At 34.2% G+C, this 27,429-nt stretch overlaps 3 protein-coding genes across 5 annotated transcripts; all 3 read left to right on the top strand.

Moving 5' to 3' along the window:
* Positions 1-6,645: 6,645 nt before the first annotated feature.
* LOC107955268 (50S ribosomal protein L5, chloroplastic) lies at positions 6,646-8,630 on the top strand. The gene is made up of 3 exons (XM_016891008.2): positions 6,646-7,126; positions 7,213-7,413; positions 8,062-8,630. The coding sequence occupies exons 1-3, from the start codon at positions 6,866-6,868 to the stop codon at positions 8,419-8,421; spliced, it is 822 nt and encodes a 273-aa protein (XP_016746497.2). The 5' UTR covers positions 6,646-6,865; the 3' UTR covers positions 8,422-8,630.
* A 153-nt stretch (positions 8,631-8,783) lies between these two features.
* On the top strand, positions 8,784-10,691 carry LOC107955269 (uncharacterized). 2 transcript variants are annotated; one of them, XM_041118105.1, is made up of 6 exons: positions 8,877-9,401; positions 9,522-9,676; positions 9,768-9,834; positions 9,944-9,995; positions 10,089-10,191; positions 10,459-10,691. In XM_041118105.1, exons 1-5 carry the CDS (start codon positions 9,041-9,043, stop codon positions 10,180-10,182), a joined length of 729 nt encoding a protein of 242 aa, XP_040974039.1. In that variant the 5' UTR covers positions 8,877-9,040; the 3' UTR covers positions 10,183-10,191; positions 10,459-10,691. The 2 variants fall into 2 exon arrangements, with proteins under 2 accessions (XP_040974038.1, XP_040974039.1); XM_041118104.1 differs by having other exon boundaries at positions 8,784-9,401; positions 10,089-10,691.
* An 11,753-nt stretch (positions 10,692-22,444) lies between these two features.
* LOC107955270 (probable serine/threonine-protein kinase At1g01540) lies at positions 22,445-26,357 on the top strand. 2 transcript variants are annotated; one of them, XM_016891012.2, is made up of 8 exons: positions 22,445-23,239; positions 23,715-23,819; positions 23,916-24,038; positions 24,125-24,295; positions 24,454-24,583; positions 24,664-24,873; positions 24,984-25,166; positions 25,476-26,357. In XM_016891012.2, the coding sequence occupies exons 1-7, from the start codon at positions 22,674-22,676 to the stop codon at positions 25,146-25,148; spliced, it is 1,470 nt and encodes a 489-aa protein (XP_016746501.1). In that variant the 5' UTR covers positions 22,445-22,673; the 3' UTR covers positions 25,149-25,166; positions 25,476-26,357. The 2 variants fall into 2 exon arrangements, with proteins under 2 accessions (XP_016746501.1, XP_016746499.1); XM_016891010.2 differs by lacking the exon at positions 25,476-26,357 and having other exon boundaries at positions 24,984-25,414.
* The last annotated feature ends 1,072 nt before the right edge of the window (positions 26,358-27,429 follow it).

A 27,429-nucleotide genomic window follows, 5' to 3' on the forward strand; every position in this document is an offset into this window, starting at 1 on the left:
GAAATAAAATAAATAAAATATTCTAAATAAAAAACAAGCAATCATAAATCTCTCAATAGAATAAACAGAAGACTAACTTGCTTTAGTGTTCATAGCTCACTCTTGATCTAGAGTTCTATTCAATCAGTTAGTAGCTAACCTAGTTATTACCTCACAGCCTCTAAATAACCTAACTAGTTAGCAACAACTACTTATCTCTTGACCTCACAGTTTAGACTGAGACAGGCTAAGTGATGCTCAATAAAATAGTCTCTCAACCTCATCTATCTAAATAACTTTCTAGGATTGTCAAGCCTAAAGTTTAAGCTCTCTCAACCTGAACTAATTGATCCGAAAAGAAAACCTAAAGCAGTCGTTAACTACTCCCACATCCACTTGTTAATCTCCCTTAGATCTTAGTTATAAATCTAATTGCAGAAATCCCTAGATTGAATTCAAACATTTTATGCAATATTAAAATACAAAATAAGGAAGAAAGAAATCGATTTAGAATATTATTGAAGTGCAGAAAATTGAAGATTTGTAATAAGGCTAAGTGGTTAACAATCTCTGAACACGAACACAAGCAACTGAAGAAGGAAATTGGAAATAGAATTAAAGAAAATTACAAAAGCAAAAACCTAATTTTAGAATTAAACATAAAACATAATGGAAGAAGTCATTAATTAAGTTCTGAGAATTCCTATTTATAGGAATCATGTTAGATGACTCATTTAGACCTAATACAGATGACTAAACATAGCTAAATCGAGCTTTGTGCAGTATGTAACGTAATTCACAATAGTGGAATTTTAGCCCTAGATATAAGTAAATGATATCCTCCCATTGACATTACATGGTTGATGAAAAGTAAAGGCGGCTACGGGTCATTCGCCTTTGTGATAAACGACTTGATTATTATTTGATAGTAATTGACTTTTCATAAAGGAAGATGTAATGGTTACAATGAGATAAAATAGGATCATATTGGGAGAATAAATTTATACCAAAGAGATTAAGAATATCCTATGAGTGTAACACTCTTATGACAAGGTCATTGGACGAGCACTAATCAAGTTGCTTTCATAATGGTATGTCATTAGGGAGAGCTTAGTCAGGATACTATAGTGGAATAACTTCATTATTAAATGAATTTATAATTAATAGACGAAAAGCTGGAACTTAATTATAAATCATTTGAGCCCTAATCGCCTATGTCCAATCGTTCCCTCTGTTAGCTCGATAAAACCATAAATGAATTATATGTTGAATCAAATAAACATAAATGGATAGAAATAGTAAAGCTAGAGAAATGAGAAACATTTGGAAATAAATGTGGTTTTCTTTAAATGGAAATGACCTCGAAAATGAATTTATGGTTTTTCAAACTATTATTTAATTGATTAAATAATTAAAGTTCAAAAATGGAAATAAATTTATTGGTCATGGTAAGTCTATTGAATGTAGAAATTTAAATATATTTTCTTATAGATTTTTTTATGGTAAAGTCGTCATGATTTTAACGGAATTAAAATCGGGTTGAAAAAATTATTTAATTGAGAAATTAATTAATTTACATTAATTTAAAATGTTTATTTTGAGAAATAGAAAAACAAATATCGAATCAAATTGAATTGAATTATAAAGTATTAAGTTAAAAGTTCAGGAAGTACTTGTAATTGGGCCCAATATGGTTAATGTCCAAAGCCCTTCATGTTTAAAGAGAGGGGCCACAAACCCTAGTTTAAACAAACTAGGGTTTGCCACCCTAATCCTAGTTAGATTAAGAGTTCGTTTTTCTATTGAAATAGACTTCTACAATTCAACAAGGGTTTACCTCTTCTACTTATAAATAAGTAGAACCGATAGGGTTAAATATACAATGTTGAGATATTGTTATTCTGCCTGAAAATAGTGAAAATTTATTTTCTAAGTACAAATTCTATTTTTTAGAATAACGATTATATCGGTTTCTAGTGAGAAAGAATTCACTTTCCCACTAAAAGTAAGGTAAACTATTTTTGGTTCTGTGTTTGATTCAAATTTTGTTTGAGCCCACTCTCAAAACAGTTCATGGTACGAGAATAGCGAAAAAGATTGTTCAGTTGAAAGTCGAGAATGACAAGGATCCGTGTAGTCAAAAGCACAAGTGTAATTTTGGTAAATGGGTTATTACTATAAATATCATAAACCGACTCGATATTCAAAACTGCAACTTTCCAATGTGCAAGAAAATCGTTTTCAAACTAGATTTTTTCCAACATTCTTCTTCATTTTTAATCATTCTATTAATCTCATTCATATTTATTGAATATATTTCAGAACAATTACTCAAACACCTTGTGTGCATTGCTTTCTTGTGATTTTTCTATTCAATTCGTGTTCCACTTTAGTTCAGTGCCTTAATGTATTTTTATTGTGAATTTTCATCTTTTGAGAGTTAGACAAACTGAGGTGGATTTGAAGTAAATGAATCGCCTAAGGCTGTGCAATTTGCTAGACTAAAGTTCTACTACAGGAGTATGCATTGAAGATCAATTATGTAATGATACTATATCGATGCCAGAAGGATGAAGTATTGGGGCGACTGTCTAGATATTCATATACGGTTGAGATTGAAGGCATTAAGTACATTTGAGCTGCAACGAAAAAAAAAGCATAGCAAAGCTACCAAAATTGTTTTACTGGCCGTTCGGTCAAGTGCATCTGAGTTACCTGATCAGGCATTTAGCAACTCTCAACTAGTGGTTATTCCTTACACAAAGAGAGTGTCAGAGGTGACTAGTAATCCTAATGAGACTGTGAAAACCCAATTCAAGAAGAAAATGTGGAAAAAAAAATGTAACACCCCTCACCCGTATTCAACACCGAAATAGGGTTACGGAGCATTACCGAACTTACAAAACAGTTAAACATCCATTTAGCAAACATTTACTCAATTCAAGCATTCATCATTCAATCTCAATCAATTTGTCCATTATACGAGCCTACAAGGCCCTAAACATGCTTTAGGAGTGATTCGGGACTAAACCGGTAACTCAAGAAACTTTCACAAAACTTTGAAAATTTTTCCCAAAACAGAGGACACATGCCCATGTGGCCAGGCCGTGTGGACATTCCAAATTTGAGCACATGGTCGTGTCTTAGCCTATGTCCGACCCCGTGTAACTCTCTGACTTGGGTCACACGGCCAACACACACGCCCGTGTGGCTAGCTCGTGTGCCCTAAAAATGGCCATACAAGCTCGTGTGCCAAACCGTGTACTAGGCCGTATCAAACCTGTAGGCTATACTGATTATGCCATACGGCCAAGTCACACACACGTGTGTGTGGCCGTGTAGAGCATACTGACTTGATTTTTATTTCAACACCAGAGGACACACGGCCATATAACATAACCGTGTGTCACACACGACTGAGACACACACCCTTGTGGACAAAATAGGCTATTTACTAAGCCAATTTGCCACCCTATTTTTACATACCTGCACAAACATAAATTGCAACATTTTAAAACTTAATAGGCAACAAATCCATAACATTTCATACACATATTAAATCAATTCAACTACAATCATTTCTAAACTCAATATTCAAATGATATAACCAACCGAACATGGTATTCAAATACCTAAATTATAATCAAGCATTTTCTATTCATATGCCTATCTTATATCAAGACAATATTTGCATATTTCCATTCCATTAACTATTTGTCAAAACATACTATATTGAATGCTTATATGCAACCAAAACATTATACCTAGTTAACCAAATCACATGGCTTTACCTTATACCACAACGTGTACCAGAATCACTAGCTCAAGTAACCATAACTATCATCTTTATAACTAGCCTATACATGCCATATTTACATATATCCATGAGTCCAAAAGTACCAATCAACAACTGGATAGTGTGATGCATATCTCTGACTTTATCCGAAACGAGCGAGCTATCGAACCTCTATAAAATACGAAAAAGGAACAAAGTAAGCTTTATAGCTTAATAAGCCCGTATAATTTAGAATTAAACTTATTGTTTATACATAATCAAAATAATAAATAAGGTATACTCAATTCAATTACCAAATACCTAAACAAAAGCATTCATCAACAAGTTAGTCACATAAGTGCATGTAATCATTTATTATCATTTCCACTCTTTCGAGATATGATCAATAAGCTCCTCATGAGCTAATGGACAGTAAGCTCTATTGAGTTGAAACGACAAGCTCTGACAAGCTGAAAACAGTAAACTCTTACGAACTGATATATCGATAAGCTCATACGAGCTGTGGTGAGTCCGCAACACATGCAGGATTTCGACCAAAACAGTAACCTTAGTGATATGTCACTCATATCCTATGACTTTCTACGGTTCAAACAGAACTCGGTATTCAATAAATATCATCAATTAGGCATTCGAACCCAGTAATATCATTTGCTCAATTATACTTTCATTTTAAATAATTTACAAGTATTTAAAAATTTGATTCTAATTATACGAACTTACCTCGAGTTGCTCGAATGGAAATTATCGACTATTCATCCACTTTTCCTTTTCCCCGATCTAATCCCAATATCGACTTATCTTGATCTATATATTATCAAATTTAGCACATTCAACATTCGGTCTATTCAAATTATCCCATAATTTAAATTTTTGTAAAATTATACATTTGCCCCTAATGTTTCAGATTTTCATAATTTAGTCCTTATCACATAAAATTGCAAATTCATGCAATTTAGTACAAACCCATGCTTAGCCAAATTTAATACATGTTACTAGCAGCCCATATTTTCAATTTATTCACACTTTTAACCACCACATTTTACATTTTCTCAATTTAATCTTTTTTTGACATTTTTGTCAAAAATCACTTTACAAAAACTATTAATCTAACATTAAACCTTCTAAATCTATCATAATTCATCAAATTACTCAAGAATTCAACAATTTCAACATGATAAATCTTTAAAAATTTCGAAATCTAGGGCATGGGCTAGCTAGAATATGAAGCAACGATCTTAAAAACATAAAAACCATTAAAAACGGGACAAAAATCATACCTAATTGAGTTTATAAATCAATGGCCGAATGAAACCTAATTCTTTGGCTTTTCTTCTTACAAAATTCGGCTAAAAAATGAGGATGAACAACAAAATTCATTTTGTTTTTATTTAATTAACCTATATTAACCAAATTACAAAAATAACCTTAATGAACATTAATTATTTCAAATTTACCAAGCCACTATCATCCACTAACATGTTAATGGTCTAATTATTACTTAAGGACCTTGAATTTAAGGTTCTATAGCTATTTGACACCTTTAGCTAATAGAATAGCACCTTTGCATTTTATGCGATTTAATCTTTTTTCTCAAATTAACCATTTAAACAATAATTTTTTTTAACAAAATTTTCACACCATCATATATTCATGCTGTAAACATTAAAGTAATAATAAAATAAGTATTTTGACCTCAGATTTGTGGTCCCAAAACCACTGTTCCGATTTTACCAAAAATGAGCTGTTATAGAAAATACTCTGGGGAAAATGTTGATCACTTTCTTGACAAAACAACTGGAGTTTTGGTCATCAGTCATGGCAAGACCATGACACTCGTGGTAGTCAGTGGCGGTAGGGTGGCCGATGATGTTATTGTGGCAGTTAGGCCCATTGAAAAGGGTGCGGCCATAGTCATGGTCTATCATTTCCATCATTGGATTCTTTCTTCTTAAAGAGGATTTAAATGTTGATGATGCCACCATTGAAATCTTTATGTTGCAAATAAACAAAAAAAAAGTGTTTTGGACTAATTATAAAAAAGTTCACTAGCTTTAATCAAAAGTAAAGAAAATAAGAAAGTGTCATATCATCTTTCTGTTAGTGGATTAACGAGAACTATAATGACAATAACCAATTCGAATAATTATCTTAATTAGAATAACTTAAATTACAAAAAAGAAATTTACCAAAAATAAGATCGAAATTATTTTAACGTAACCTTCATAGTTTACTCCTAATTCATAGAAAAATGAATCAATCCAATTCCAAATAATGGCCCTTGGAAATAACCTAGAAACCATACTAGAGGTGCTCATGGGCTAAGCCGAGCTGGACTTGACTAAAAATTCAGGCCCATTTATTGTGTCGGGCCCGACCTGACCCGAAAAATGGGTCTAAAATTTTGCTCAAGCCCGACCCGGATAAATATGCTAAAATCCGGGCCCTACATGACCCGCTCGTATTAATTTTTATATAATTTTTAAATATATATAATAGATAAAAAATACTAAAAAAATCAAAATAAATATTTTCCAACAAATTGAAAATAAATTTTAAAAAATATGTAGACTTAAATAACATTAAAATAAATACAACTTAACAAGCAAATGCCTCTAAAATAATAACAAAATTAACAATAAAATAAGTTTTATACAATATCCAAACGATAACAATAAAATAGTAGCAACATAATAGTAAAATGTTAACAAAATAGGAAGAAAACAACATGAAAATAACATTCAAAAACAAAAAGAAAAGTGAATTTTTTTGTCTTTTAGTGAATTCGGGCCAAGCCAAAGCCAAAAATACCTTACCAGAGGCCCGACCCATTTTTTAAATAAGACTTATTTTATGTTCCAGCCCATTTTTTGGGCTTATATTTTTATCGAAACTCTCTCACATTTCGGCCGAGCATTCGGGTCGGGTCATCCGGTTTATACCATACTACTTGAAGGAGAGGCATTCTCGTAAATAAATCAAATAGCGATGCTATTTTCCAGAACGCATAAACCTCTATCATTCGAAGCTCCACACGTAATCGGTTTCTGGATAAGCGTCTAGCTGAAAAACCCAATCCCAACTTGTTTCTTCATGGCGTCTCCTTCGCTCTTACAGTCCACATCCTCCTCGTTCCACGGCCCCTCCCCTTTCCTTGCACCACCATTCTCCGCGCGCCTGCCCTACGCTAACCCCAGAAATGGATACGCCGGCGTCGTTTCGGTGAGGGCAACGGGAGAGATTGTGTTGGTGGATAAATCGGAAGCCGAAAAACCCTACCGTCTCAAAACTACTTACCTAGACAAAATTATTCCTTTGCTTAAAGAAGAGTTCAAGTACACCAATATTCACCAGGTAAATTAATAATGGACTTAATTTCTTATATAGTTTTTGCTTCTTATGTATTAAGGTTTTGGAATGTGGGGATTCTGGGTTAGTAGGTTCCAAAGCTTGAAAAGATTGTGGTGAATTGTGGGATTGGAGATGCTGCCCAGAACGCGAAAGGCTTGGAAGCCGCAATGAACGAGATGGCATTGATAACGGGGCAAAGACCTGTGAAGACGCGAGCCAGGAATTCTATTGCTACTTTCAAGATACGGGAAGGTCAACCACTTGGAATCGCCGTTACTCTTAGAGGAAATGTAAGCTTACTTTATTCCCATTACTGAAATTTGAATGTATAATTGTGTGCAGTGTTTGTTTTTCCTATATAATTCTTTGCTTCTGAGCTAATCCCCACATTAGCATTGCTTTTTGGTAAAAGAAGTATTACCAGTAAAGCAATTGTGGTTTGGATTTGACATGGACTAATAGCGGTAGTACACAGCTGATTGTAATTGCAGATATAACAGGCAAGAGCAACATCCTCTTCTTTGACAGTCAGTGAAAGATTTGATGTTACATTTGCTTAAATGTGCTTAGAAACACTGGTACTGCAAGATATTATGAATTCTTTAGATGATAAAGTATGTATATTGTTATGATTGTGACCAATACACATTCCACCATAGCAGATCTGTTGTAAGGGGGAGTAAAGGAAAAGGAGATCTTAAATATGCTATGCTCCTTGACTTAACCTACCCAAATATGTGGTTTAAAGTCTTTCTATCAGTTGTATATTTGTGTGAATCACTTGTCATTGTGCTGTAATATTGAGCTCGCAACTTATTTCTTTAGGGTTAGTTCTCTTTGTTGCATTGATTTGACATCTTGTTAACAGAATTACGTTTTTCTTTTGCATATTTAAATGCTGAAACCATTTGCTGTATGGTTGGTGGCTAATTTGACAGGTTATGTACTCATTCCTAGATCGGCTCATTAACTTGGGGCTTCCTAGGACGAGGGATTTCCAGGGTTTAAATCCTAATAGTTTTGATGGACATGGAAACTACAGTGTCGGAATTCGTGAACAGAGTGTGTTCCCGGAGATCAGGTTTGATGCACTTGGTAAACCGAGAGGAATGGATATTTGCATCACGACAACAGCCAAATCCGATAAGGAAGGCCAGAAGCTATTGGCCCTAATGGGTATGCCTTTTAGAGAAGGTGGTGGTGGTGGTGGTCCTGCAGCCCAACAGCGCAAGAAGAAGCTGAGGGCTCACCACTTTGACAAGAAGGGTGCCAAGGGTGCCAAGGGTGGCCGGAGATGAGAGTTTCCTCCTGCTAAAGGGCAAAAAAGATGTTTGTACCATTTTGTTGTTAAATTGTGCATTGCATCATTTTGTGAAGGTATGCCCTAAAGAATGATTAAATGCAGGTGATTTGGTTGTAATATATCATCGTTTAGGGTAGTTCCAATCTGGGATTCGATTCTGTACTGACTACTGAGTTCAATGTAAAAGATTTTATCATTTATCAATTTTCTTTTTCCCGAAATTACAGTTTCTACTCAGCTTAACTTCAGGGTACCCTTCCTGTTTGTAGCCTTGTTACTCGGCTGAGGTTCAACGTCAATTAAATTTAACTCAAATCCAATGTTAAATTGCATGCATTGGGCTTTGGTGGCCATGATCATATTATTTTCATAATTTGCACCAAGCAAAAAGAAAAATTCGATAACTTGCGGCCCGTTCTATATAGCCAAGAAAATATGGAAACCAAGAGCTCAAGCCCTGGATCCATTGCTTGCTGTCGTAATTATGTTACTTTTATTTCTCAATTTTCTGGAATTTTGTGTGGAGATGTTTCTGTGGCCATCGTTCACTGAGGACCGAGATATTTAAAAGAAACAGCTTTTAGTCTTTGCAGTCACGAATCCTCAACTCTGAAATGGCGGTCATCCCTTCCTTCGCTTCCACCGTTCCCCACGTCAAGTCACAGCATCAGTGCATCCTTCTCCGGCAAAACTATGGCCGCAACGTATACACAATTAGATGCAACGGAGAAAACTCCAAGAGCAATTTACCCACCGCCACACAAGAATCTGCACCCGAAAATGTTCTTCTCAAGGCAGCCTGGTATGGTTCCGAGCTTTTGGGTATTGCTGCTTCTTATCTCCGGTCATCCTCAAAGGTTGAAGAAGCTGCCCAGAAAGACCTTAAGCTTGGCTTAGATGGGTCAGGAGCTATTGATCGTACTGCAGTCGTTCAAACCATCAAAGATGACTTTGAAAGATCATATTTTGTCACTGGTACATGAAAATCAAAGCTCAGTAAATCCACTCAAAATCACTTTGGTCTGTACAATTTGATGGCCCCCATTCATTATCCCAGGAAGGAAATAGCTATAAATATCTTTGTGTTGAAATCAGGGCAACTTACACTTGATGCATACGAAGAGGATTGTGAGTTCGCTGATCCAGCTGGTTCCTTCAAAGGGCTTCGGCGTTTCAAAAGGAACTGCACCAACTTCGGATCTCTCATTGAGAAGTCAAATATGAAACTTATGAACTGGGAGGACTTCGAGGTCAGTGGGATTTGCACTACTTGTGTCATTACTTGCTACCATCATCAATGTAACCTAACTATGAACAACTTTTCTTTATGTTGTCATGCAGAACAAAGGAGTGGGACACTGGCGATTTAGTTGTGTAATGTCATTTCCTTGGAGGCCTATTCTTTCTGGTATGTAATTGGTACTTTTGGTGGCATGTTCAGTACGGGTCGCAGGCATTGAAGACATCACATCAATATGAATCCACATGCTTGCTTAATGCTTTAACATTCTTTGCAGCTACTGGATATACAGAGTATTTTTTTGATGCACGCTCTGGAAAAGTATGCAGGTAACAAGTAATGAGGAGAATTGGGGAATATTTACTTTCACTGTCTTATACTTACCTTACTAACTTACCTATCCTTTTCTGGAATCATTTCAGGCTCGTGGAGTACTGGAATGTTCCCAAAATGGCACTGTTGAAGCAGTTTCTGAAGCCTACTCGAGGATTCTGGCTTAAGAGAAAAAACAGCTGAACCCTATGTGTAAGAAAACCTCTTAGCTTATCTTCCTCCTGCTCAACATGATGAGCCTCACTCAGACATAGTAATGTACTTTATTTCTCTCCTTAACAATCCAAACGCTAGGTTGTTGCCATAATTGTGCAAGCTTTTATCTTTTCTACATATAAGGAGAAGGTAGCTAGGATGTTAGCTAGTATTATTATATGCTTAAAAAGCATGTGTACTGTAGCTGATGTGATCATGCAAGTTACCCATGACATAGAAAACTGGATAATTTCCCATGAGCAGCAGGGATGGAGCCATGAATGCACCAATCTTTGTTGGGAAAGGATCAAAGGTGAAGGATTCCTGATGGATGATGTCTCAACCTTCCGGCAAGGCTGAGGTTAAACCATAATGAAGAAACAGATCCTTCTCTTGGAACTTGTAACTGAATTTCTTCCAATACCCGTGCATGCATATATGTATATGTACATACACAATTGATACAATATATTTTTCCGTACGGGGAAGCTGACGTATATACGCTCTTCTATTTTTTTTCCCTTTCTAGCTGGAATCTATTTCTTCACTTTCTAGATTTCTTCATACTTTTCCTCATAAAGCTTGTTCATGTCTATTTCTCCTATTTCTAACAATATAACCCTTCTTGGTTACCACCTTTCGCTTTAGTTCCAGAGCTTCAACGCTTCTTCATGGGTAACTCCCTTTTTCCATTATTATTTATAAGACATTGTTAATTATAGTACATGCTAGAAAATCTAAAAAACAACAAAGTAATCCGTTTGTTACTCAAAAAGTATTAATCCACCTCCCCTATCTTCTATCAATGATGGAAACCCTCTACTTTTATTGTGTTTAAGTATTCTGGTTCATGCAATTGTCTTAGTAACCAAAAAGAGGGTTGTTAAACATGATTTATATAGTAGTACCCGTGAATATATAATTTTTGAAGGAAGGGTTAAAGTGTTTGAGGGCCTCTGGCAGCTTAGTTTACTGTTATATTGGGCCTTGAGGTTGAAGTAGTCAAACATTATGATAATGCTGATGCAGCATGATGATCTCATATCCACTCTCTCTGTCACTAATAGGTAAAAGGAAGATGAAATATAGACATGTCAATGAGCCACAAGTCAACTGCGTGAGCTGCAAAATTAGTGGCAATTCATTCTGCTTAATGTAAAACATGTTCTATGAATACAGATCCTTTAGGTACTCTCTGCTTATCGCACTAGTCACATCCTCCAGCGGCTGATGAACATGACCCTAAGAGGACAAGCATCCCAGCTTAACTGGGTTTGAATTATCTCATTTCATTTCTTCATCTCCCTATTGTGTATCATGTTTCACTAACAAAGCACAGGAAGGAACTAAACAAAATAAGAGGGGAGAGTAGGTGGTTGGGAAGCCAGAAAATAGCTTTGATTAGTATGCTCCTTTGTATTTCCCCATCTTTGGAATTTGTGTTAAAACTTAGGGAATTCCTGTAGAACCAGAGTTCATAATTCTCTAGTTTCTGATCTGGTTAAGATTAGTGACAATTAATAAAAGCATTGCAAGTTTAGTTGTAGTTAATGATGGGATGTCCATTTTCAAGTGGGTGCTATTAATTTAATGTTTTCAATTTTGGTTTTCATCCTTGTGCATATATTCCCAAAAAAGCTTCAACAAGACTTGGTGAAATAGCCGATCCCTAACCCACCAAAACTAAAAAGTTTTCTGAACTATTCAACATTATGTAATGTAATGTGATATAATGTTTGGTTGTCCACTCACTTACCATTATTTTCAATCCACCTTTTTCCATCAACTTGCATTTTATTTTTTAAGGGATAAAGTAATTTTAGTTCTTCAACCTAATAAATTTTTTTAAGGTATTATGAGATTATGACATTATCACTTATAATTTTTTAAATAAAATCTAAAAAATATAAAAATTATATATTAAATAATTTTAAAAATATTTAAAATATTTTTTAAGTGATAACATGATACAATTTTAAAGTGTATATTATCATACATTAATCGAATCCAAATTTAAAGATTAAATTGTAAAAAAAGTTCCAACATTAATATGAAAAAAAATCTGTGATTAATATAAAAATATTGATGATTTCAGGGACTAAATATTAGTTTTTTTCTCTATTTTAAATACCAAAATTTGGTAAACAGGACGCATTAATAAAGGTTAATGAATATATATACTGAATTATATATATAAAAAATTAAGTTATCGCATAATATTTGCTTAATTGATGCATATGATTACTGAATGTATTAAACGATATCATTTATTTAAAAATAAATTTATAGGTAAAGTGTAAAAATAGTCATTAAAATATTACTCGTGTTTTATTTTGGTCACTAAACTATTTAAAATTAAATTTTTTTGGTCCTTAAATGTTAACAATTGTTTTAAATTTGAGGAAAGTGTTAACGTGGACTTTTTTTATTGGTACAATAATAAATTTAACCCTCTAATATTTATATATTCTATCGATTTGATCCTAAGTATAAAAAAATCAACAATTTAGTTCTCAATATTTACAAAATTTATCATTTTAGTTCAAATTCTAAAAAAATCAACAAATTGAATGCTCAACATTTACAAAAATGACATTTTGATTTTTTAGCTGGGCAAGTGAAAATCCAAATGTTGTGTTTTTGAATGGGATTTTGCAGTTTGTGGTGCTCCAAAGAGGAGATTCAAGCCATATCACCTAGTTGTGGCAAGAAATGCTAATGATACTGATGTTAGAAAGGCTCGAAAAGAACAAATAAGAAGAGATGAAGCTATTGGGTAACCACAACCAACCACCACCACCCCCCCCCCAAAAAAAAAAAAACCTCCCTTAAAACACCATCTTAATCCTTCGCCTCTACTTGTACATGTTCCAAAAATTGCAGCACCATTGCTGTGATTTTGTTATATTTCTGTATACTTTTAATTCAATTCCCATTTGTTACCTTTATTGGACCGCATGCGATGAAACATGAAATTGCAATATTGACATTATTTTATCTTGTCCAAAAGAAAAACTATGATAACAAATTTATGATTTTTTTACAAGAAATTATGATTGAATAATCGAAATAAGCATCAAGCTATTATTTTGATATATTATTTTCGTATGTAAATTTTAAGAAATTAAAATTTGTTGAAGGGTAAGTTTATTGATTTTTTAGAATTTGAGTTAAAATGATAAACTTTGTAAACATTGAGGGTTAATTTGTTGATTTTTTTGTATTTAGGATCAAATTGATAGAATATGTAAACATTAAAGGGCTCAATTTTTTATTATACCAATAAAGAAAGCCACGTTAGCACTTCCATTAAATTTCAAATGGCTATTAACATGGTGACCAAAATATTTGATTTTGCATATTTTAGTGACCAAAATAGAATAACTTAAAAGTTCAGTGACCAAATAGAACGCGAGCAATACTTAAAGTGATCATTTCTATACTTTACCCTAAATTTAATTATAATTATTCCTTAAAAGAAATTAATGAAATTATATCATTAGCTCACCAAGCAATACTTTTAATGATATTTTTCTTACTGCACTGAAACAGTACAACTTTAAGAATGGCGTGAACTATCACGTCACAAAATTTCGTTCAAAGAAATTCAAGGGAAAGTGTGCAATGCACGACAGAAGGTGCAAATGGAAAATCATGGCATCTTTTCGAAAGAAGATGGGATTGTTGATGATAAATAAGTATTCCAGTCCACATACTTATGTTGCAATAGGTGCACAATGCGATCCCCCGATTTTTGGACAAAATGTAACCTAACCGGGGTCTTCGTTTTTTCCAATTGCGTAAATTTAACTCGTAATTTGCAAGTGTAAGTCAGGATCATCCGAGGCCAAGCTGTGACATGATATCTGACATAATTCTACTTATGGTGAAAGTAAGTCTCACGGTTCTCGTCCTTATGTTGATTGCCAGTACGATTACACACCATCATACTACAAGGCATGGATCGTAAAACAAAAGGTTATGGTTAAATTGTATCACGACTGGGACAGGTCATACTACAATTTGTGGCAATGGTATCAAGTACTTGACCAATACGTACCAGGTTCCATAACCGATTTAGAAATGCACCCAACATACTTCAGTGGTCGTTTGATCCCTAAGAAAAGAGTATTCCACTAATTCATTTGTACCATTGATCAATGTAAGGAAGCTTTCCAACACTACAAGCTTTTGGTGCAAATTGATGGCATCTGGCTATACGGGAGGTATGAACATCAGTTGTTAATGTTCGTTGCCCATGATGGTAATAGGAGGATTCTGCCGATAGCATTTGCAATAACTCCTTCTGAAAAAGTAGATGATTGAGATTTCTTTCTTTGATTGTGCCATTGTGTTTGCCTGCAGCCCGATATATATGTCATATCCGACAGGGGAACCGAAATTTTGGCCGCTATTAAGCGATATGGTAGCCTTTGGGATCACACCCACCATAGGTACTGTATAAGACATTTCAGCTCCAACTACCACTCAAAATAGCTATTGGAAATTAAATGAGATTAATGCATTGAAATAGGTACGTAGTTTCCACTACTTCCGCAATTATTCTAAACCATATATAGAGTATATTGTTTGCATTCATAGGTATACTTTTCTCGACGGGTACGAGCTCGTCCAACATCGTTTCCATGATATGTTGGATAACTTGTACACTATCAACAGCGCCAGTGCAGACTACTTTGCCAACATACCCTTCGAATAGTGGACACAATCGTATGATGGGGTTATACGGTACAGGTACATGACAACGAACCTAGCCGAATGTATCAATTTCGTACTGAAGTGGACGTGTCATTTGCCAATAACCTCGACTGCTAAATAAACATATTTTCATTTGGCTGCCTTATTTCCAAAACAGACGGCAACATATGCTGGGGAAATAGCGGGTGGTGACGTTTGGTGCAAGGAAGTCATGAAAGAAATTAAACAAAATGTAGAAAGAGTGAACACTATATATGTATTGCGTCACTAGTGTCCAAATATGAGATTTTGGGCCACGGAGTATGCTAGGCCCGACTAAGACATGTCAAGGGCATCATATCGTGTTGACCTACCAGAAGGGACATGCGATTATAGAAGATTCTAGGCACTTCGATTCTCATACGCACATGTAATTGCCACATGTGCTAATGTACAAATTGAGTACAAGTCTTATATTAAAGATGTGTACAAACTGAAACACATGCACAATGTATGGAGGTATAATTCTTATCCGTTTCAGATGAGAGTATCTGGTCGCTAGTGTCTAGTACCCTGTTCAAGTTGGCCCCGAGCATGAACTTGCGTCGCATCCCGAAAGGTCGCCCAATTTCCATTCAAATATACACCAATATAGATGTTCGGGAGAGGGACAACCAACAAAGGTTATGTAGGTACTATAGAAACCTAAGCCATACGAAGGTAACATGTTTCATATTAAGGGATTCATTAAGGCCTCAACATCACTAGTATTTATTTTTTTGCGATATAAAATTAATTGCAATGCTTTTTTTTTGTACAAAATCTATTATTTCCTTTTTTGTTGCTTTTCATTTGTATTTGTCATCGTCTACTAACTTTCATATATTGGAAAAATTGCTACTTTAAACATTACTTTAAATACTAATTACAATTAATCTGGTGATTGAACTTTTATCATTTTTGCGATCTAGTCTCTGTACATTAATAATTCACTAATTCGATAAAGGTACCTATCCAAAGTTACATATTTCATACCAAATATTATATATGAAAAATTGCATATAATTTACATTAGAATTTAACAAAGACACATATTTGTATTTCAATATGTAAATGAAATTCTACTTGTATTTTTATATTATTGCTCATAATTATTATGTTTATTGATAATTATTGTATGAATACACATACGTGCCCCTGATTGTACTTCAATACTACTGAATGCACATATGTGCCCCTGTTTGTACTTCGATACCCCTGAATGCACACGTGTGCCCCTGTTTGTACTTTGGTACCCTTAAATGTACATACGTGCCCCTATTTGTACTTCAGTACCCTTAGATGCACATACATGCCCCTATTTGTACTTCGGTACCCCTAAATGCACATACGTGCCCTTGATTGTACTTCGGTACTTCTGAAAGCATATACATGCTCCTGATTTTATTCTGGTATTTATGTGACCCATGTCTAATTGTATTTTGATTAAATGTTATACTATGTCCTTACTAAGCTATGCTGGCTTATGAGTTTTGTGGATTGTTTTGTAGATAATAGTTGTTGACATACTGGAAGGATCAACCAACTAACTCAGACTATCCATCTAAGTTGGTAGTTTCTGTATCTTTTGAGTAGTGGCATGTATATATAGATAAATCTTTAGTTCTTAAATGTTGATAGATGTAGTTCATTAATGGGATGTGTGTTTTCCTTAGGATGTTTTTTGTATTAATGAAACAAGGATACATACATAATGCATAGATGAACATCTTGATGTTTTAGTTGTTGAATGAAGTGGTTTTAATCATAGTGTAAAGCTTGTTTGCTTAATGTCTTATAAGGAGGTCTTTTAATCATTTTGAGATTTAATGTTTAGTATATATATGTGGTGCCTTTGAAGAGCATATTAGTTAGATATAATAGGTTGATTGTTTTGGTATGTTTTGATGTGTTGGAATAGTACTTAGGTCTATTGAATGTGTGTATAATTGGAATGATTGAATAGGTATGGTTTAGTCTTAAAATGACATAGTTTTTGGGTAAAATTTGGTGCATGCGGCCTAGGACACGAGCTGTCACACGGCCGTGTGACACACACGACCTGGCGACACAACCGTGTGTCATTTGTAAATTTCTAGTGTTTTAAGTTAGTGAGTTACACGACCTGGCACACAACCGTGAGTGGCAAGTTAGAGAGGCATACGGCCTGTGACACGACCGTATGACCCTACTTAGTGAGTTACAGAGGTGAGGACACGGGCAGGGACACTGCCATGTGTCCTTTGATCGATTGTTACACAGGCTGGCCACACAGTCGTGTAACCCCTGTTTTCACATTTTTGTAACTTTTTCTTAAAATCTCTGTTTTGTTTCAAATTAGTCCCAAATTATTTCTAAACTAATTTTTAAGACCTAAAAGTTCCAATTTAAAACCCGATTATTTATTTTTTATCGATTTTTAATGAGTCTTCATTAATTACTAATGAATGACGTTAATAATATATGTTTTGATATAAATTGTTTGGAATTGCTTGGTAATACTCCGTAACCCTAATTCAACAACGAAGACAGGTTAGAGGTGTTACAAAACCAAATGAATTTGACAAAAAAACATTTAGAATTTTTAAAAGCTTTAAGGTCTCGGCGTATACCACAAATTTGGTGTAAACTCCAATATAACAATAACAAAACAATCAAATCAATAATATGCTAAGTAAAACATATTTAGACAAATATTTGGCAGAAGCCTTATGAAAGTTGCTAGGGTTATATAAAACGCACAATAATTATTTCTCATGTGAAAGTTCCAATTACATCATTGGCGATTAAACAACATTCAAAACAATTTTGGTGTATATGTCTAAAAGACAATATCATAAATCATAATTCACTAGATTAAACATATACTTCCAGAGTTTGTAAAAGTTCTCATAAAACAGTGTCTTGGAAACAGTTGTAAATTATTAAAAAAAGTTGGTTACAAAATAGAACTACATGCCACCCTTCCTAACAGTCATACATGATACAAAAATAGGCAAGTGGTCACTATCAACAGTAACTCTGGTGTAGTCTCTTTCTACAGAATCTCTTTCTTCTATTAACACGCTTGAGATGGAAAGGATAACAGAGTGAGTTCAAACGAACTTAATGAGTTCCATAAATAAAGAAAACACAAACAATATTCAGGAATACCACTAGTAGACCAACATTAATACCCATAATAATATTCAACCTATTAAAGAGGTTCAGACATACTAATCATAATACGCCCAATGGCGTTCACAATTCTTAAACGGACTCAATTTGTAACATGGCTTATAGGCAGACATTATCCGCCTATTAAACCATAACTTAATATAATGTGCATGCTTTTCACGTGATTTATACTCGTGCCAGTCTCAGACCCAGAATTCAGAGTCAGAATCATATTAATCAGTCATATTCATATGCATATACTCTACCCTATAACTCTTTATATAATTTTTGTTTAGCTGAACATGTTTTCCCATGATCTGTTAGTCCAATTTGCAATATAGTTACCCTACCGGAGACATCACAAACATATCTCCTTCTCTTTTATCACATATCACTGTAACGCGTAGTTTTGTGTAAGTGTACACAGTTGTTATCAAGTAATAAGTAAGTAAAAGAGTTATTGTCTCCACAGAGACTGTATCTGTTAATCAAATAATTGAAAAATTATGAATTTACCAGTTAGTAAAAAAAACTAATTTTGAAGTGATTGATGTTAAAATTAAATTAATTAACTAGATGCAAATTAACCTAAATGCAAATGAGATGAAATAAAATGCAAGGTGATGGTTTAGCAGCAATTTCACAAGTTCAACAACAATAACATAGATAAGCTAGAACAATTACAACACTTGACTCAATTCATTTTCATCATGTTTAACAATGTTCCGAAAATATTCCATGGCAACCCGATCGTTCATTAACTAGGAATCTCATATAAGTTCAATTGAATCTTATATTTAGAAAAATATGTATAAACCAATGTCATAATTTAACTAAGAATTCCTTAGAATTTATGTGAAGTAATAGGGAAGGATTAGATTTAAAACAATTTAATCACATAAACCTAAAGTTATGCAAGGTAATAAGTTCTCTTAGTCTATTACGAATCCATAATTTATTCTTATTAAGATATAAATTAAGCATGCACCTTCTAATTATCGTTTCCATTAGTTATCATCTGACTAACTAATTCTAATACATTCAAACATATACATAATGATTTTAATTGGAAGTATGAACAACCGAGGCACAAAAAAATATAAACATGAATTAAATGAATTTATTCAGTCATTACAGTTATTCTAGCTAAACAAAATTAAGTCATTATTGTCAATGGAAAAACATCATAATAATTTGCAAACATGTTGAATAACTAAGAACAAAATTAAAGAATAAGAAAGAAGAAACTTTTGATGATTTTAATGATTCTCTGAAGACTAATTGTGGCAACTTCCTTTGATTCTCGTAATTGCTCATTTGCAAAATGCTCCTCAAAGTAGGCGGCCAAGAGCGATTTTCCTCAAGGGAAATGTTATTTAAGGGAGGTGGAGAAATGGATGGCTTATGTGTGGAAAGGAGGGAAGAAAAATATGATAGGAATGTGAATGAGAGATGAATAAGGGATGCTTGAAATGAGAAATGATGAGTGGTATTTATAGTAGAGGGATGGTTAGGGAGTTTGCTGAAAATAGCATGGAGATCCCTTGAAATGCTCTATTTCTTAATCAGCCATAGAATGTGGAGGAAGAGGTTGGTAGTTGCTTGATTCATGCTTGATTTCATGCAAAGGGTTGGACAGTTTCTTGGGTATTAGTTAAGGGCTAATTTTTAATTTTTCTCACAAGTACATGGACTTCCAAATTAATTATTCCAAAGCTAATTTGGATTGCTCTTGATGCCTTAGCCAAATTGGACTACTTTCCCCCTACTTTGACAGTTTTGTGACCCAAATAACTATCAAACTTACTCTTTTCAACAAGACAACTTTAACTGGATCAAATTGACTTCTCTTGACTCAATTTGTTGTATTTGTCGTCCAATTGAGGTGGAGTATAACTCATGTCCATGTTTGTATTGAATAAGCTTCCACAATTATTAATTCAATGGTCCCACTACAACAATTAAAGCACAAAAATTACTATGTAACATAAGATAGTTAAATTATGCAAAATTTAATACATAAATCCATAAATTTGCATACTTTACTAAAATTATGCCCATTGTCTCAATATGAACAAAAATCACCCAATTAAATGTCTAAATACTAGGGATTAACATAAATTATAAGTAAAAAGGTGATACAAACAACTATAAAAAATCTATATAATTGAAAGTTTACAATCGCGTTTCATATACAGATGATGCTGGCTCGCGCGGAAAAAAAGGGTATTTTATCTCAAAACATGAACTAACCATACTCACCTTGACAACTTTGGTTTAATACCACCATAACCAGATACCATACACTACATTATTGAGAGGAAACACTTACCTTAAATAGCTATACAGGAAAATAATTTTATAACATAAGGAAGTAAGAAGGAACTCACCAGAAAGCCTAATACAGTAATTTACTTAGCAGGTCTTTTGCCCTTGTTGTTTGGAATTTTGTTAGCTTCTCGAGCTAAAAAGAGAGACAATTATGTCTACCAAATCATTAAACTACTGAAATTTAACATGTATGCATGAATCGGTTGCATGCAACCTAGAATTAGGAAGTTTCCTTCCTCACGAATAGTTCTAAAACCTATGCATGCGTTACTTTAAATACATAAATTCCTTCAATAATAACCTACGGATTTACTAGAAACTACTAATAAATTGGTACTAACAATGATGTCAGCTAGATACTGGAAACTCCTCGTTATTAATTTCAACTTAGAAATTTCTAAAGGTTTAGCGAAAAAAGCAAGGAAGAAGAAGAAGCAGAAGCAAAAACGCAAAAACATGCCAACTAGATATCCTTATATAACATAGAAATACAAGAGCAAAACTTAGTGGAAAGTCAGAAGATTCCACGATCGTTCTAGAATTTTGAAAAAAAAATAATTAAGAATCTAATCATACCCTAGTTTAGTTCTAACTAGGTCTCAACTAAACCCCAACATTACTAACCAAACCATCGTAATATATACTAAACACGAAAACAAATCTATCGAGCTGCGAACTAATGAGTTCGCCCAAAACATTTGGGTGGGTGGATAGCTAAACAGAAGAGTCCACCAAACCCTAGAGTTCGCCAAATCCTGGAGTTTGCCAAATGATGAATCCCATAGAATACACTACCCAATCAAAAACAAATATTTCACTAACTTACTCAATTTTTACCTTCGACTTAACCAACTTACACACCAAACAGTAACTTTACATAGCCTCCACCAGACGAACTGCTATAGAATGTGGTTGTACACTTACTACATGGAAGAAGGAATATATGTGTCTTGAGTCTCCATCTTTCTACCAACACGCTGATGAGTGTAGGATCCAATTTGTAACGCTCAAGCATATGAGACGAATGTAAGAATCTCGCGTCTTGCAAATAACCACGAATTTCAATGTCTACGCTCTTTGACAAATTATGTATGAACCCTTCCAAAACACAATCATTCGCCCATTTATATTGACAAAATAAAATATTTTAAAAATTAAAAAATTTCAAATTTAACTTAATTGAAAATAACGAAATTTAAAATTGTTCTTAACATTATTGCTTGAGCAATGGAAATTTGCTTATCGTCAAAACGAATTAGAAAGTTTGTCATTCGTGAAAAATTAATCGAAATGAATATACAAAATAATTAAATAAAACTATAGTATCTTTAAATAAAGTGTATAGGAAAATTTCAAACAAAAATTGAGAAATTAATAGAGTTGAGAGAATTGAGAGTTTAGAGAGAGAGAGAAAATTAAATTTGAGTGAAAAGAATAAAAAATAGAATAGCCTAATATTTATAGGGAAAAAAATTACTATTGACTCTTTTAAAAAAATTTATTGTCGGGAAAATGATCGTTGCAGGAAAACACACCAAGCTGGATGTGCTTTTATATTCTCTAAAAAAACAATATATTTCTCTAATTTAAGGAAAAAGAACGACCTAAAAGCAATTAAAAAAACCACATATTTTTCTAATTTAGCCCGAAAATTAAGATATACTAATTGAAAAATAATCAATTAATTCCATAAACGGGTGAATGTGGTGCGGCCACGTGTGGGTCCTACTTAAAAACGTTGATTCATCAACCACGTGAAGCTCTGGTGTAGGTCTTCCATACGCAATCTGATTCGTGATCTTTACCGTTTGATGAAATACACCAAATAACTTAACCAGCCAACACGTGTCCTAGAATTTCCCTTAAACGGTCATCGCCGTCTCAATATTGAAAAAGGAAGAAAAGAAAAGGACAATCTCGTCATTTCACTTATTACACAAACATCCAATTCCAGCTAGACAATATTATATTTTTCTAATTTCAAATAATTTAAGAAAAAAAAAGACAGCCTTTTTTTTTTCGGACAACTTATTTAAAAGTACAGCAGATATTAAAAAAGAAAAAGAGGTATGGTACTGGAGACTAAAAAAAAAAAAAAAACACTATTTCTCTGTCTCCATTTTGCTTTAATTATATTCGTTTTGATTCTTTTTTCCTGTTCCCAAACTTTTTTTTTTAATGAAAGTCGTTTCTCCGGCGTAGTTAATCCTGCCGGAGTCTTGAACTGTTTGAAGAAATTCTGAAAAAGAAAGGAAATGTCAGTGGACGACGCGGCATTTGTTAACACGGAGCTATCAAAGCCGACGTCGATATTCGGGTTAAGATTATGGGTGGTGATCGGTATTCTACTTGGCTCACTCATAGTCTTGACTCTGTTTCTTCTCTCACTTTGCCTCACAACACGCCGCAAATCTCGTAGACATCAACACCTGGACCCCACGCCGCCAATTTCCAAAGAGATCCAAGAAATAGTCCATCACCCTCCCGCACCAGATCACCACCATGCCGCCCCGCCGGTACCGGAGATTCAAGTTGACTTGGGGAAAGTGGAACACAGGGTGGTGTTCTCCAGTGGGGAAAGCAGAGGGCCGACGAGTGCCGCTGCTAGTGTGAGCGAGACGGCGTCGTTTGGAAGTGGAAGCGTGGGTCCGGAAGTGTCTCATCTTGGGTGGGGAAGATGGTATACTTTGAGGGAACTTGAATTAGCTACCAATGGATTGTGTGAAGAGAATGTGATTGGGGAAGGTGGCTATGGAATTGTTTATAGTGGCGTTTTAACTGACGGAACTAAAGTTGCTGTTAAGAATTTGCTTAATAACAGGTACCCCTTTTTTTATAAAACTTTTATTTGATTATGCCTCTTTTTTTTTGTTAATAATTTTCATTTCTTGAAATGAATGTTCTTTTGCGAATTATGTATCTTTGATTGGGTTTGTTTTTCATTATAGTAATTAGTTTGAACTTAATTTGATTGCTAAGGGGAAAAACACAAATTTTTTTCTGTCATGAAATCGATGTATTCATGCAACTGTGAACAGTTAGCTGCCTCAATGTTTTTTTTCTTTTCTGGTTTAAAGTTCTTGCCTTGGGTTGGTCAGACATTGTGCTGTAAAGTGTAAAAATCACTGCTTTTTGAGGAAAAGAAGTCATTATTAGGCCTGGACGATAATGTGTTTTTTCTTTTTGGTTAGACTTTTATGGAATCTTTTTTTGTCTTCGTTATTCCCCTTAATTCATTTATTTAAGTTTGGTTTGCCTACCAATTAGCTTAACAAAGTAATGAATCAATCCTTCAGGGGTCAAGCTGAGAAGGAATTTAAGGTGGAGGTGGAAGCAATTGGGCGTGTAAGGCACAAGAATCTTGTAAGATTGCTTGGATACTGTGTTGAAGGTGCATATAGGTACTGTGATTATCTTCCACCATGAAAACAAAAATGCTACTCTTTTTCTGAATAGTGTAAGAGAAGTGACCTTTTTTATCTGGTTTTGCTGTTCAGGATGCTTGTATATGAGTATGTTGACAATGGGAATCTGGAACAGTGGGTCCATGGGGATGTTGGGGATGTCAGTCCTCTTACATGGGAGATACGAATGAATATCATAGTGGGAACAGCCAAAGGGTACATTAGTTAGAATTGTATGCTTTGGTTCATATACAGTTGTTTATAATTTCTTCTTCAGATTGTGTATTGCTATTTACGTGCAGTTTAGCCTACCTTCATGAGGGTCTTGAACCGAAGGTTGTCCATCGGGATGTAAAATCCAGCAACATCCTACTTGATCGCCAGTGGAACCCCAAAGTTTCTGATTTTGGGCTTGCTAAACTCTTGTGTTCTGAAAATAGTTATGTGACAACTCGTGTGATGGGAACTTTTGGGTTAGTAATTCCATTTTGCCTTCTTGCACGCTCTCTCTCTCTCTTTTTTTTTTAAAAAAAAAAAGAAATTTGAATTTAACCATTATGAATGCATACTTGAGCTGTAACCAAAATGCTATGTAGTCCTGAAGTAGGAAAATTACATTTTTCTTTCCCAGTTATGTTGCTCCAGAATATGCTTGTACTGGAATGCTGAATGAGAAGAGTGATGTGTATAGCTTTGGTATACTTATTATGGAGATTATTTCCGGGAGAAGCCCTGTTGACTATAGCCGTCCTCCAGGAGAGGTTAGACTTGACTTATTAAATTTCCTTCTATATTGCTTACCCTAAATTCTTGAAGTTGCTAAGATGCAACCAACTGACAGGTGAATTTGGTGGAGTGGTTAAAAACCAAGGTTGGAAACCGAAAATCTGAGGAAGTAGTTGACCCTAAGTTACCCGAGATGCCTGCTTCAAAAGCACTTAAACGTGTACTGCTGGTTGCTCTTAAATGCGTTGATCCTGATGCGACAAAGAGGCCAAAAATGGGGCATATTATCCACATGCTTGAGGCTGATGATCTGCTCTTCCATGATGTAAGCACCTCTTCCTTACCGTAGATTAACAACAGTTTACCGCATCAGAAAGGGAGCTTTCACATTATTTTCTTTGTGAACCATATATTTACCTTTATCATGTTTTTCAGGAACGTCGGATTGCAAGAGAACAATCCAATTCTCGTTCTGATGATCATCGAACGAACCGCAACTCTGCAAAAGTAGGTGAAAGACGATTCGATGGGGCCTCTGCTTCTGATACAAGTGAAGGGGATAGTGGGAGGAACTATCACCAGCCAACTAGGTGGAGATAATGCTATCAACAACATTAGGTGACTAACAACTTTAAAGTCCCTTTTTAAGTTTTTTGGAGTCTTTTTTCTTTATTAATTAATTAATTTTTCTATTAGTTCCCCGGTATTGGTGTTGTATCTCCAATTACGAGAAGAAAACAATAATCTGGCATTTATTTTATGTTTGCTTTACATGTATGAATATGGAAGAATCCATAAATTCTTATACCCATTGTAATTCAATGTCTTTGTTAGGATCACAAGAAAAAAAATTATATTTTCGTCTATTATTGTTGTAGTCCTCTAAACTTTGACATGCATTGCATTGCCTGGCTTTTCAACTCTCAGAGTCCTCATTTGTTAGATTGGTGGTGGACCATTCATTATTCTCATAAATGTCTGCATCAATGCCAAATTTCAACGTCGGATAGTGGTGAGAGATGGACCCGGCAACGGGCTCATTTGATTGCAACGGATTCATATATATGTGTGTGTGTTTTCCTTTATCTTTGTTGGCTTGTTGGAGTTGGAGCAAAAACAAGATGGGATGGTGGGGTCGTTAGATAGGGGTGAATTTCAACATCAATGCCAGAGCATGGGATAGGCCATGGGAGCTGAATAACGACATTTGGCAAGATAGAGTTAAGCTGGATGTGGTGGACCCTTTTAGCTGCCTTTGGCATTTTAAGGGCAATCTCTGGGGACTGGGTCTTATCCAAATCATCTATGGAACCTGTCTTTCTCATCCCCAATTAAACACAAGTAGTATTAGCCTGGTTGTCCTTTTGGCTTATTGTTCGCTTTCTTTGTCTATGAAGCTCATGCATTATCACCCATATTCGGGTTTAATCTGAATCAAGTTCTGTGCGTTAAAAGTGAGCAGAAGAAGTGGGCATAAATTACTAGAGGGAAGAGCGGAGGACGGGGGAGACAAGGATGTTAAAACTTCCAAGGCATATAAGCAGGACACATGGGGGATAAATTCTCAGGCATATCATTGCCTCTGACGAGATCCTTTTAATCTTGTCCCCCACCCACCCCCTTCTTTCCTCCCAACTCCTCCGAAGCATTTCATCTCTCACCCTAACATGGCAAAACGCATTCGATGGTCCATTTCAATTTTTATTTTTATTCTTTTACATTTAAAGTGGGGATTATTATTATTTATAGGGATTATCTTATGTTATAACCTGGGATTAGGATGAATTGAAGTTGAATTTTAATCTACTATTTTATGGAGGGGCCTCGCATGTTTTTCTTTTCTGTTATGAGATTGAAATGATAGGGAGAGCTTAACTTGGTGTTTGGGTCTTGGGTTGAAAGTTATTAAGATTTAGGGTTTTAGGGTTCATATGAGCTTTAAAAAATTAGCTCATTCTTTTAATACAAATTAAAATTTTAATAATTTTTATAAAAAATAAAGAGAGAAAAACCAATTGTTATTTGTAATGTTAAACGCATTTCATTCTCAAGAAGAGATTACTTGTTTAAAATTTAGAGAGAACAACTTTTAATATAAATTATAAAACGAATATAGAAGATAACACAAAAAAACAACATTTAAAATATGAATTTAATATATAAAAAAAACATCAGAAGGGGCTTTCCTTCATGATACATGTACAATTCTTTTCTTTATTATTATTTTTAACTATAACAAGATTCTATTATATTTGGATTTAGTTTTTATATTTTAATTTGAATCTCTATTTTTATAATAAAATAAGTTAAAACGAGTATTTTTAACAAAAAAAAATTACCTTTGCATTTTATCCATAATAATTAAAGGTATCAAATGTTTAAACTAACTAATAATGTCATAAAAAATAAAAAATATATCATATATACTCAATACTAAATACTAAATTTAAATATAATAAAAGGAACCGAAAATAATGTATACTATACCCACCACAACTATTTATCGTATTACATTAAATTGATGTATGACATCTATCTAGCCGTTGCCAACAATGTAACTTTGATTATATTGTTATAAAATAATCTGGCTAATTAAGAATATTATACTTTAGGGTTGGCTGTAAGTCCAATAAATAGCGTCCGTAGGCTTTTTATATATATATATATAAAGCAAATAAATGGTATCTCAGTATTATTATTTATTAAAATGGTATGTTTAAAACTGTAATAAAGGATAGAAGAAAAGAGATGGATAATGCCCATGAATTTTTTTTTACACACTCATCGAATCATCATTATAAAATAATGTGTGTTTAAAAATAAAATATTTTTTAAGGGTGGAAGGGGAAAGATGGGTGGCACGAGTATTTTTTGTGGTGAA

Source organism: Gossypium hirsutum, chromosome A07 (assembly GCF_007990345.1).
Source record: "Gossypium hirsutum isolate 1008001.06 chromosome A07, Gossypium_hirsutum_v2.1, whole genome shotgun sequence".
In the NCBI taxonomy this organism is placed as follows: Eukaryota; Viridiplantae; Streptophyta; class Magnoliopsida; order Malvales; family Malvaceae; genus Gossypium; species Gossypium hirsutum.

Bases quoted from the DNA above. Each gene is read 5' to 3' on its own strand.
- LOC107955268 (XM_016891008.2), top strand. From the start codon at position 6,866: ATGGCGTCTCCTTCGCTCTTACAGTCCACATCCTCCTCGTTCCACGGC. The intron at 7,127-7,212 runs GTAAATTAATAA...CTGGGTTAGTAG, and splicing joins AGTACACCAATATTCACCAG to GTTCCAAAGCTTGAAAAGAT. The intron at 7,414-8,061 runs GTAAGCTTACTT...CTAATTTGACAG, and splicing joins CCGTTACTCTTAGAGGAAAT to GTTATGTACTCATTCCTAGA.
- LOC107955269 (XM_041118104.1), top strand. From the start codon at position 9,041: ATGGCGGTCATCCCTTCCTTCGCTTCCACCGTTCCCCACGTCAAGTCA. The intron at 9,835-9,943 runs GTATGTAATTGG...CATTCTTTGCAG, and splicing joins TTGGAGGCCTATTCTTTCTG to CTACTGGATATACAGAGTAT. The intron at 9,996-10,088 runs GTAACAAGTAAT...GAATCATTTCAG, and splicing joins CGCTCTGGAAAAGTATGCAG to GCTCGTGGAGTACTGGAATG.
- LOC107955270 (XM_016891012.2), top strand. From the start codon at position 22,674: ATGTCAGTGGACGACGCGGCATTTGTTAACACGGAGCTATCAAAGCCG. The intron at 24,296-24,453 runs GTTAGTAATTCC...TTTCTTTCCCAG, and splicing joins CGTGTGATGGGAACTTTTGG to TTATGTTGCTCCAGAATATG. The intron at 24,874-24,983 runs GTAAGCACCTCT...CATGTTTTTCAG, and splicing joins ATGATCTGCTCTTCCATGAT to GAACGTCGGATTGCAAGAGA.